Here is a 12,615-nt window from a genome sequence, read left to right on the forward strand (position 1 = left end):
AAACAAACAGAGAACTGAATTTCAGCATCAAGGCACAAAGAAATATCAGTCAAGAGCGGAGGCGTCCATGTGTGAGGTTTCATTTGCGAGGGGGAGGAGGTGGCGGTCAGCGCCGGGCCCATGGCTCCTCCGGCATTTAATTAAAAGCAAACATGGAGGAATGTGGACGTGAACAGTCCTCCCCCCCTTACACACACACACACACACACATACAGAGCAATCACCCAGGAAGGAAAAACAAAGGACCCTCGCTGGAAGTAGCACGCCACCCCCGGCCCGAATGAATGGAAGGCTGCTACAATAACTCTTTTTTTGCACACTCATCACTCCTCAATCAGCCTCCCGGCAGAGGAGGAGGAGCTTACCGGTAAATTGCAGGAGTTCTTCGTCCTCTGCCCGACAGCAGGGGTTTCCAATCAAACCCGTCGCCTGCTTCAGGAAGGCATCTGATTGGCAGAGGCCTGACTCAGCATTGTTATCGCTGTCTGGGGTTTGTTTTGGGGGGTTTTTTTTTCTTCCCCGTTTTATACCAGGTTCCCAAACAAAAACCTTCTTCACACGACCTGAAATGCAAAACGAACCTTAAGAGCTTCCCAAGCTTCCTTCATGAGACAAAACCACAAAAACGCTGCGTAATTCCGAATGGCAGAAATGAGAACAGCGTTCACTTCAGAAGCGTTTCAGATTGCATCCAAAGTTAAAGATTTTCTTGAAGTTAGTACACCAGATGTCTGCGTGTCCCAGACATCTGTCTGTGAGCTCCCTGGTTGCCAATTTAACGACCCTCATTTGCCGCACCACCAGCAGAGACCAATGAGGCGTACAGACACAAAAGAGTGCAACTCGCTGCCAGGCTCGCAGTCCTTCTCTTTGGGGCCTCTGTGCTTGAATACAGGCCTCGTTTGCCAGCTCCCATCATGCAGCAGAGGGCAAAATGTCCCCAGACAGACTCAATGGGCATACTGTGCTCTAGATGAAACGGCCATGAAGCCACGATAAGGCCTCCGACTCCAAGTTTACTCCATTTTCTCCCGCTGTTGCGAAATCCAGTTTGAAAACATTCGTTCATCTTGCTCCATCCCAGTCAGGCTGGTTCTGGGATCCGAAGACTATCCCGGGAACGCTGCGCTCGAGGTAGTGATACACTCCGTCCAGCATGCACAGAAGCCTAGGAGCCAGCTGTCTTAGCCAATCCAGGACAGAGGAAGCTGGAGAAAAGTTGCGCAGACTGACGTTAACCCGAGCTCGCTGTCGAACCACGGACCCTGGAGCTACAACTAGGAAACTGCTAACGCTAACCTATAATAAAAATAAATGGCTCCATCCTGGACACAATAGGTGTTAAAGCTGTCAAATCCCCATTAAGAATACAGTGCGTGAGGCAGAGCTATACGACGGATCCGAATCGACGATATCCCGTGCCCGGGAACGACATTAAACATCTTGCAGTGCCAGCTCGGAATAGGAGCACCATTTATTATATAAGCTCATTACAGAGAGGCCATCAGATGGATAGGAAAAGGAGATCAAATGAGATCTCGGCCGTCTGTACGATCACATGCAGAGCACGGATGGTTCAGGCCTGCCGCTTTGCTCTCCCAAGAATTAATCAGCGAGACAGTCTGTGTTCCCAGCAGCGTAATATGTTAAGCTGTATAAAATCCGCTTCCTCTTCTTCCTCTCTTCAGACGAAAGTAGAAAGGGCTTTGACGCTGGAAAGAAACTCGGGAAACACAGGAGCTAGAGACCGACAGCTGAGATTCGCGCTATACACCTAGACCCTAAAAAGTGGTGATTCAATCGGACGCACATATGATACGCGCATAATATAATATACCCGGACTTCCTGTTCACGTCTATCGCGCCACGAGGCACAGTTCCCTCCGAAACTACTGGAACGGCAGGGCCGGTTCATTTATTTATTTCTGTAGACTGAAGACGTTGGGGTTTGAGATCGTCACCCCGTCGTTTATTTGCTGATATTTATATGTGGACGTGAGAAAATGAGAAAAATGCGAGCCATTTTGAAGCTGGGAAAAGAGGGGAAATCTAAAAGAGGCATTAAGTGTAGCCGATACAACGATTTGGGACGTCCTGAAAAAGAAAGAAACCACTGGTGTACTGAGCGACGGACACAAAATGGGTCACAATGGAAACGTTGTGAGAAAACCCCCAAAAACAACAGTCAGTGACATCACCAGCAACCTCCACAGGGCAGGGGTGAAGGTACAGGACCACAATCGACTGTTTGAAGAAGACTTCGAGAGCAGAATTATAGAGGACGCACAAGATGCAGTCCACACATCAGCAGGAAGAATCAGAAAGCCAGATTGGAATTCCCAAAGAAATACAGAGAGAAAGTTCTGGAACCGAGATGAACCTCTAGCAAAGTGATGGAAAGGACAAAGTGTGGAGAAAGAAAGGATCTGCTCATGATCCGAAACGTACAAGCTCATCTGTGAAACATGGTGGAGGTAGCGTCATGGCTTGGGATCGCGCGTCTGCTTCTGGAACATTCTCACTCATCTTTATTGACGATGTAACTCATGAGGGTAGCAGCAGAATAAATTCAGAAGTCTACAGGAACAAGCTGTCTTCCAATTATTCCAAGTATTACTGCATGAACTTCATCATGCAGCAAGACAATGATCTAAACCTCACTGACGACTCAACAAAGGACTTTAAAAAAGCCTGGAAAGGCATAATGAAAGAAAAACCCAACAGTTTGGTGATGTCAATGAGCCGCGCTTGATGCAGTTATTGCACGCGAGGGAAATTCAACCAAATATTAAATGTCATTTACTTTAATGTACTTCAAGACTGGTCTGTTCCTATACTTTTGCACACCTACAAATTGGATGGACGGATACGAACCGTTCTACGTTTTACGTTGTTTAACACGTCTAGATGTAAACACCAGGAAATAAAAGCTGGAATCTCGTCTCGTGCCCATCGTTTGATCTCGAACCCGAACGTCTTTGGTATGGAAGTATTTTCTAAACTGATTGCGAATGGTATTGTGTCGTACGCAGACCCGGCCAAAATACAAACGGAGCTGCAACTCCCTTTGCATTTGCATTTGCGATGCCTTGCACAGAAACCTGTCAGTGTTGAGGCTGGGGGTTTAGTAATGGGGTGTGTTGGTATTTGGAAGTGATGCGAGTCACCGTCGACAGCCGAGAAGGAGAACGTGCTGATTGAAGGCAGAGTGTAGAATTTGTGAGGTAAAGATGTCATATCGAGCAGGGTCTGTTAACGACCTTCACAGGCATACTGGAATTATCCATCTAGATTTGCACATCGTAATGTGTTTTTTTTTTTTTATTTGTTATATGGCACGCCGTGGTCCGTTTTTGAATGGAATTAGTTTGGAATGGTTTGTGTTTTGGACGGTTCGATATAAATAAAGTGTTCAATACACGTGTAATAGTGTTTGACGTTTTTTTACGTTATTTAAGGTTTTTATACCATCCATAATGTAAAACTGTGGTATTTGAGAAACTGTAAGGCTCCGTATAATTACGCTCAGTAATCCAAGTGATATACGTGCACACATACCAATCATAGGTCGAAACATTTGCTACGTTTGGCTGAATTATAAAAGCAAGAAGTGGTACTAAATGATGAGCTGTTTGGGAGCCGAAAGAGCTGGGCTGAGCTGGGCCAAATGATCTGGCTCAATGAAAACTTCTTGGCCGTTGTCCGCAAGGCGCTCTGAAATGCGGTCGACTGTGTGTTTGGACGTTACGTCGAAATACAAACACGTCCTCCCACATATACTCCCACCGCCAACACTGATTCGGTTTCTGTGCGAGGCATTGGAAATGCACATGCGAAAGGGAGTTGCGATTCCATTAGAATTTTGGCAGGCTGCATACGTCACGCCGAGGACGTGAAATCGCAAACGGGGTAATTGCTATTGCTATTTCGATATGACAGGCTCATAACTCGTAAGACATGGGAAAAATGGACTTTGCTTTTCCGTTTGAAACTTGGCAGACATTGTACGTCCGTGTAAATGAAAATGCAACGGGTAATGCGCGATTTGAATTTAGGAAACGCGACCGCAGGTACAATTCGCAATTAGTTTTGAAAATAGTCCGTAAAACACTTCCATACTTTGGGCTACAACACAAGCACATGGATTGGCCTTTCCATTCCAATAGTTTCGGAGGGGACTATATAAGAGTTCACATTTGAAACATTAAACAATTCATACTAGTAAGTACCGAATTTACAGTATGACATAATAAAGAATTGACATTACGAAGTAATAAAGAATTGACACTGAGTTAATCAAGAATTTACACTATACGGTAATACAAATTAATACTATGAGATATTAAAGAATTTAAACTATGAGGTAATAAAGAATTGGCACTATGAGATAATACACAGTTTACGGTATGAGGTAATAAGCAACCTACACTATGAGATAAAGAATTTACTCTATGAGATAATAAAGAATTGGCACTGTGAGGTAATAAACAAACTACACTATGAGATATTAAACAATTGACACTATGAGTTAATGAACAATTGACACTATGAGTTTATTAAAAAGTTGCACTTAGAGGTAATAAAGAGCTGACACTATGAGATATTAAATAATTTAAACTATGAGGTAATAAAGAATTTACACTATAAGGTATTGAAAATGTACACTATGAGTTAATAGAACGCATCTATGAGGTAGTGAACACTATGAGGTAATAGAACGCATCTATGAGGTAGTGAACACTGAGTTAATAGAACGCATCTATGAGGTAGTGAACACTATGAGGTAATAGAACGCATCTATGAGGTAGTGAACACTATGAGGTAATAGAACGCATCTATGAGGTAGTGAACACTATGAGGTAATAGAACGCATCTATGAGGTAGTGAACACTATGAGGTAATAGAACGTATCTATGAGGTAGTGAACACTATGAGGTAATAGAACACATCTGAGGTAGTGAACACTATGAGGTAATAGAACGCATCTATGAGGTAGTGAACACTATGAGGTAATAGAACGCATCTATGAGGTAGTGAACACTATGAGGTAATAGAACGCATCTATGAGGTAGTGAACACTATGAGGTAATAGAACGCATCTATGAGGTAGTGAACACTGAGGTAATAGAACGTATCTATGAGGTAGTGAACACTGAGGTAATAGAACGCATCTATGAGGTAGTGAACACTGAGGTAATAGAACGCATCTATGAGGTAGTGAACACTATGAGGTAATAGAACGCATCTATGAGGTAGTGAACACTATGAGGTAATAGAACGTATCTATGAGGTAGTGAACACTATGAGGTAATAGAACACATCTGAGGTAGTGAACACTATGAGGTAATAGAACGCATCTATGAGGTAGTGAACACTATGAGGTAATAGAACGCATCTATGAGGTAGTGAACACTATGAGGTAATAGAACGCATCTATGAGGTAGTGAACACTATGAGGTAATAGAACGCATCTATGAGGTAGTGAACACTGAGGTAATAGAACGTATCTATGAGGTAGTGAACACTGAGGTAATAGAACGCATCTATGAGGTAGTGAACACTGAGGTAATAGAACGCATCTATGAGGTAGTGAACACTATGAGGTAATAGAACACATCTATGAGGTAGTGAACACTATGAGGTAATAGAACGCATCTATGAGGTAGTGAACACTATGAGGTAATAGAACGCATCTATGAGGTAGTGAACACTATGAGGTAATAGAACGCATCTATGAGGTAGTGAACACTATGAGGTAATAGAACGTATCTATGAGGTAGTGAACACTATGAGGTAATAGAACACATCTGAGGTAGTGAACACTATGAGGTAATAGAACGCATCTATGAGGTAGTGAACACTATGAGGTAATAGAACGCATCTATGAGGTAGTGAACACTATGAGGTAATAGAACGCATCTATGAGGTAGTGAACACTATGAGGTAATAGAACGCATCTATGAGGTAGTGAACACTGAGGTAATAGAACGTATCTATGAGGTAGTGAACACTGAGGTAATAGAACGCATCTATGAGGTAGTGAACACTGAGGTAATAGAACGCATCTATGAGGTAGTGAACACTATGAGGTAATAGAACGCATCTATGAGGTAGTGAACACTATGAGGTAATAGAACGTATCTATGAGGTAGTGAACACTATGAGGTAATAGAACACATCTGAGGTAGTGAACACTATGAGGTAATAGAACGCATCTATGAGGTAGTGAACACTATGAGGTAATAGAACGCATCTATGAGGTAGTGAACACTATGAGGTAATAGAACGCATCTATGAGGTAGTGAACACTATGAGGTAATAGAACGCATCTATGAGGTAGTGAACACTGAGGTAATAGAACGTATCTATGAGGTAGTGAACACTGAGGTAATAGAACGCATCTATGAGGTAGTGAACACTGAGGTAATAGAACGCATCTATGAGGTAGTGAACACTGAGGTAATAGAACGCATCTATGAGGTAGTGAACACTATGAGGTAATAGAACACATCTATGAGGTAGTGAACACTATGAGGTAATAGAACGCATCTATGAGGTAGTGAACACTATGAGGTAATAGAACGCATCTATGAGGTAGTGAACACTATGAGGTAATAGAACGCATCTATGAGGTAGTGAACACTGAGGTAATAGAACGTATCTATGAGGTAGTGAACACTGAGGTAATAGAACGCATCTATGAGGTAGTGAACACTGAGGTAATAGAACGTATCTATGAGGTAGTGAACACTATGAGGTAATAGAACGCATCTATGAGGTAGTGAACACTGAGGTAATAGAACGCATCTATGAGGTAGTGAACACTATGAGGTAATAGAACGCATCTATGAGGTAGTGAACACTATGAGGTAATAGAACGCATCTATGAGGTAGTGAACACTATGAGGTAATAGAACGCATCTATGAGGTAGTGAACACTGAGGTAATAGAACGCATCTATGAGGTAGTGAACACTATGAGGTAATAGAACGTATCTATGAGGTAGTGAACACTATGAGGTAATAGAACGTATCTATGAGGTAGTGAACACTATGAGGTAATAGAACGTATCTATGAGGTAGTGAACACTATGAGGTAATAGAACGCATCTGAGGTAGTGAACACTATGAGGTAATAGAACGCATCTATGAGGTAGTGAACACTATGAGGTAATAGAACGCATCTATGAGGTAGTGAACACTATGAGGTAATAGAACGCATCTATGAGGTAGTGAACACTATGAGGTAATAGAACGCATCTATGAGGTAGTGAACACTATGAGGTAGTACAGATCTATAATAGCAATACTACAGAAGATCTATAACAGATGAGCATGATGATGTCATAACTGTGTAATTACACTGCTGTAGTCACTAGTCTCAATGCTAAAATATCAAATAAATACCTGAACGTACCATATGGAGAATTAAAATGGACACTGAACATCACAAAGGTTCAATGTTAACTTCTCCAACCTTTTCTCTTCAAAAAAAAAAAATCAACCTAATTTCTTCTGTCCCCGACATAGATATTTTTTGTATTTTCACGACTATTTTAGGCTAAACACAAGCTAGTGTCTGTAGTTAAGGTAACCCTTTAAACGAGCCCACATTATCACGATGTACTTTCGCCTCGCTGAAAGAGGTTTCATAACAAAACACTGGCTTTCTGTTAGCGCCTTTTTTTCCTCTGCCGAGACATCTGAGATGACACTTGAGCGCCAGTTTTCTAACAGAATATAAATCAACCTACAGAAACGTTCCCGATCGGGCATGAGGTCTGCGGCTCGCCTCGCCGTATCCTCCCGTTCCTCTGTCATTTCGCTTCATGTCTCGCTCTGCAGCTGACTGACGACAAATAACACCATTTGTTTATTTTTACTGCATGCGCAACTGGATTGGACCCTTTTTTTTTTTTTTGCATTGCCAGAGGTTAAACATTCAAGTGGAGTGAATAGGCATTAATGACACTGTTCAGTTCAACAGATCGGACCACCTGAAAAAAACTGATCACCAACTTGTCCCTATGTGGTGTGTTACCTGCCCTGGGCATTCAGCCGATCGTTACTCTCGAACCCTGACCATTCCCATTATTATCGAGATGATATTCAGGATCATACAATAAACCCATCACTGCAATACTGTTCTGTGACATCCATACCAGGTTTAAAATATAATCGAAAAATCTCTGAAACACCCCTGCCCTACTTCCAGGGTGAAATAAACCCAGTGACATGGCGACCGTAAAAAAGCACCATTTTGGCTGTCAGACCGTTCCCGAATAATTTAACCACCATCACTTTATTTCCAGTCCAATTAGGCTCACCGATGGCGTATGCGATGCGATATAAACGCACGGTCTCGACATACAGATGGCCTGAATACAGAGTTCATACTGCAGAGCACAACCGGGTTAAATACGCCTGCGCGTCAACAACGACCGATCGATTTCTTTTATTATGCAGCACGGATCAATCAGCCCACAAGCAGCCTCGGTATAAAAGAGACGTCCGGTGTGCGAATCGAGTGTCCGCGGCGTATCGGAACAAGCCAAGGATCTACGTGATAGATTACTAGTAAGATAGCTGATTGTTATCAAAACTGTTAATGAGTTATAGCGGTGCGTTGAGTTGAAGTTCTGCTAACAGCAGTGGTGCTGTTGTGGTCTGTGGGGTTGAGGAATTGATCGATCGGCCCTGAATCAGCCCGAGGTGGTCCGAATAAGACAAAATGACCGGCGTGTAGGTGAACATCTGTGAACGGTGGAGCGACGCGCCACTTAAACGTGTTCGTTTATTACCACTCAGTTGCTGCATGAGGAAAAACATTAAGTACGAAAAAAAGATTCTTCCCCATTCTGTGACGACGGAGACTCGCACACGTACGTACACCGGCCGACCGACGGATCGATCCGAAGCCCCGAGGAAACATGTTAGCGTTACTGATGCTGATGTATCACAAAATGGACAACTTTTTTTTTTTTCCCCTTCTTTCAGCTGGCTCGCGAAAGGGAAGGTCTAGTGTTTTATCTGGGAGCACGCTAATTAGATAAGTGAAAGTGCAGCATCAATAAAGCTAAAATACAGAATGAGATTACCATAACCCACATCTGTCCACTGCTCTACACGCTCTACGCGTTATCGGACACGGGATCTAGAGGTCCCGATTGAAGGTTTCTACCGATCGCAGACACGGTTACTGCTGCAAAAGAATCACGTACTGTATATGAAAATTTACTACCACATAACAACAGTAAAATCCAGATCGCTCCTGCGCTCGGGTGCGCGCTGGATTATTAATGCCTGACTCGTTCGCAGGACCGCGGATGTCACCATGGTAACCAAGCTCAGGTGCGATTGTGAACTATGACGTCACCTTAACTGAGGGTTTCAGACCAAAACACAAAGACCGAGCAGTGATACAAATTCTGATCTTCTCTTTTTAGAAATATCTAGAAGGAATATTATTTGCTTTGAAGTGGGGGGGGGGGTAATTCTATTCAGTGTCATAATGATGGAGATGGAGAAAAATTCTGCTCTGTGAATTATTTAGTAATTACAGTGGAACTAACAGGAAGTATAGTCGTAAGATGCGTTCACATCTGGAGTCCTGGGATCAACTGAAGGGGAGTAACATCCTGAAATCCCCAAATCAAGGCTTCGTTCTTGTGTTTGCTAGCCGTATTATTGAACGATGCCGCATTTCCGACATGCTTAAGCACTTACTGGGGTCTACGGCTACGCCAGGCATCGCTAATGATGTAATCAGAGGCCTTCGTTTACAGCGACGATATTTATACGTTCATTTCCAGTGCCTGCTCGGTCCTGGTCGGGTGTGAGGACGTCCCGGCACGCACGCGAGTCCGGCGCACAGCATCGTGGACACACGCTTTCGCATACAGGGGTTCTTTCGAGTCACCAGTCTGCCTACTGCTACGTTTCGGGAAGCTGGAAGGAAAGCAGAGAACCCTGAGGAAACAGACGCTGACCTGAGACCGGGATCGAAGCTGCCGTGCCGCCCGCAAACTTTTCACCCTTCGTGGCAAAGGTGTGATACTTGAATTTTTATTCCTTATTTGTAGAAATAACCGGGAGGGTACATCGAACGTGATGAAACACAATGGATTACGCTGAGGCCTTAGCAAAGGTGTATTGAGTCGCTGAGGAAAAGCGTTCGGAAATCTGACGTCTGGCTTGGACTGCTTGTTTGTGTTTGTATACGCCTCCTGTCAGTCATTTTACAGACGCTCAACTCCGTCTTACTTAATGCACATTAAAATCCCCGTGAAGAGTCTTGAAACGCACAGCCTTATTCGACGTGCTGATGTAATTTCCACCGAAATGACTGAATCTCGAGCGGCTCCTCCCCCCTCTCTAAACAGCCAATAGCGTTTTGCTTACCTCACAGCCCGGGCTAAATCTGAATAGAAAACAGACACGTGCTCGCCGATATGTTTCCTCTCGCTCAACGACGGCAACTTCGGCAATTATTTATAAGGTTGTGGGCGGGACAAGCTGAAGTGCAGAACGACGTCATGGAAACCGTTGATGCGTATTGATGTTAGAGTGAAACTGTACGTTCTGAGTGCGTATATCTTCTAAATACGGGTTTAGTCGTCGTTCTGGAGCGCACTAGCTCATAGATAACCGTAACGCTGATTCATATCCGTACTAAAAGCCGCAAAATTCCCTATTTCAAGAGGATTTTTAACAAAGTAAGGTACGGTATTTCATCCTCGACGCAAGCCAAGAATCGACGCGTGCACCGGCGCCAAACTGATCCGATCTGATTTTAAGTCTCTTACGGTCTCCTGTTCCTTGCATTCATAACGATTTCGGTGCATTTGATCACGACAGCACCACGACGTTGTACCGCCTGTACCGCGGAAATATATCAAGAAGTGTCGCCCAGAACAGGACGGTGAGTCTGGGCACTCTCGCGGCTTCGTCCTCATGATGTCTCAGGGAGTTTTCCCTCGCCGCCGTCGCTCGTTAAGTTTCCAGATCTACTTCCTGCGCTGTGAGCATGTCCGGTGCTAAAAGCACTATCTAAAAAAAAAATGAACCGGACTGGAAGTGCGAGTGATTTCCGGCGGTTGAGAAGATTCGAGGGAGGTTATCAGGTTACCCAGAGTGCATCCTTTTCTCTGTGAAACGCTGAAGGTGTGCATGGTGCTAGACTTTCATTTAAAATAGGTAAATATTCACCATTCGGTCTTCTTATCCGGCCGAACCAGGTTCGGCGGGCTGTGAAACCAGCTCTGGGCCTGTTTCCGTGAGTGCACATGGTCAAGTAGACATGATGGTGATGATGGTGATGATGGTGATGGTGCTTTAAGGCTAAGCTTGGAGAGAACATATATATACACACATATATATATATATATATGTTCTCTCCAAGAACATCTCTCTCTCTCTCTCTCTCTCTATATATATATATATATATATATATATATATTTTATTTTTTTTTATCAGCAGTATATCAAGCTTACGTGCTGTAGTATTTCTGACAGACTGGTGAGATAGTGTTAGACATACTTCTCCCCTGTGCTGTATGTTGCAGTGGCAGGAGCATACACAGCCATCACGACACATAGGCTTCAGTTACCCAATGACCCAATTTCGCCTGGAGAAATACCCACCTAATGTGGCAAAGAAAACACTCTCAACAATCCCTCGTAGGAGACTCCAGGAAAGTGTTTAAACACAAAAAACCCCGTGGTGAAATGAGAAGGGTGTGTGTGTGGAAGGTAAGACAGACAGACAGACAGACAGGGGCATATGGTTTCCCCCCTGTTCGGGTGTGAGGAGCAAAACCCAAAAAAAGAAAGAAACTGCGAGGACAAAATAAAGATGGTCACCTACCTGGATGCTGAGGAGGAGGAGGAGGAGGAGGGAAAGGACGTGAGGCAGCGTCGAAGTCATGTTTCTAGTGTGTAAGCCAGGGATTTAGCTGCTAGCTAGCGCTTTTTGTTGGACAATGGCGATTTTTTTCCCTGGCAGCATCAGGGCGCCTGGCGCGCCGCGACCCTACACAAGAGCACTGTTCTCCACACGGATACACTCTCCTCCCTCTCCCAGCCCTGTCACAGCGCTCCGAGTCCACACATGGGTCCGGCGCACAGCAGCACGAGGCGGGTTGTTGTTTTTTTAGTTTATTGAGAGTGGCACGTCGGAGAGACGTTTACTGACCATTGTGCTCCGAGAGAAGAGACTAACCCGGGCACAGAGAGCCTGAATGAGACTCAACGCTTTATCCGTCCCTCGCTCCTCACAAGCCCCGCCCATTACTGTCTCCCCGGAAGCCCCGCCCACTCGTCTAAAGCGGCTCCACTAGGACAGTGACGGTCAAGAGGGGTGAAGATCATTAACAACATTATTCACATTAACACCGTTTATTATTCACATTAACACCGTTTATTATTCACACCAACACCGTTTATTATTCACATTAACACCGTTTACTATTCACATTAACACCGTTTACTATTCACATTAACACCGTTTACTATTCACACCAACACCGTTTACTATTCACACCAACACCGTTTATTATTCACATTAACACCGTTTATTATTCACATTAACACCGTTTATTATTCACATTAACACCGT

General features: G+C 43.8%; 1 protein-coding gene across 4 annotated transcripts in view; it reads right to left on the minus strand.

Moving 5' to 3' along the window:
* ptpro (protein tyrosine phosphatase receptor type O) overlaps positions 1-12,251 on the minus strand; it is a 70,564-nt gene extending 58,313 nt beyond the window's left edge. For 2 of the 4 annotated variants that reach the window (XM_017493983.3, XM_017493981.3), the window contains exon 1: positions 11,866-12,249. In XM_017493983.3, the coding sequence (XP_017349472.1) occupies positions 11,866-11,925 (60 nt within the window). In that variant the 5' untranslated portion in view covers positions 11,926-12,249. Of the gene's footprint in view, positions 1-11,865 lie in introns of all 4 variants that reach the window. The other 2 variants (XM_047162299.2, XM_017493979.3) reach the window with 2 other exon arrangements.
* Between the last annotated feature and the right edge of the window lie 364 nt (positions 12,252-12,615).

This window comes from Ictalurus punctatus, chromosome 19, assembly GCF_001660625.3.
Source record: "Ictalurus punctatus breed USDA103 chromosome 19, Coco_2.0, whole genome shotgun sequence".
In the NCBI taxonomy this organism is placed as follows: domain Eukaryota; kingdom Metazoa; phylum Chordata; class Actinopteri; order Siluriformes; family Ictaluridae; genus Ictalurus; species Ictalurus punctatus.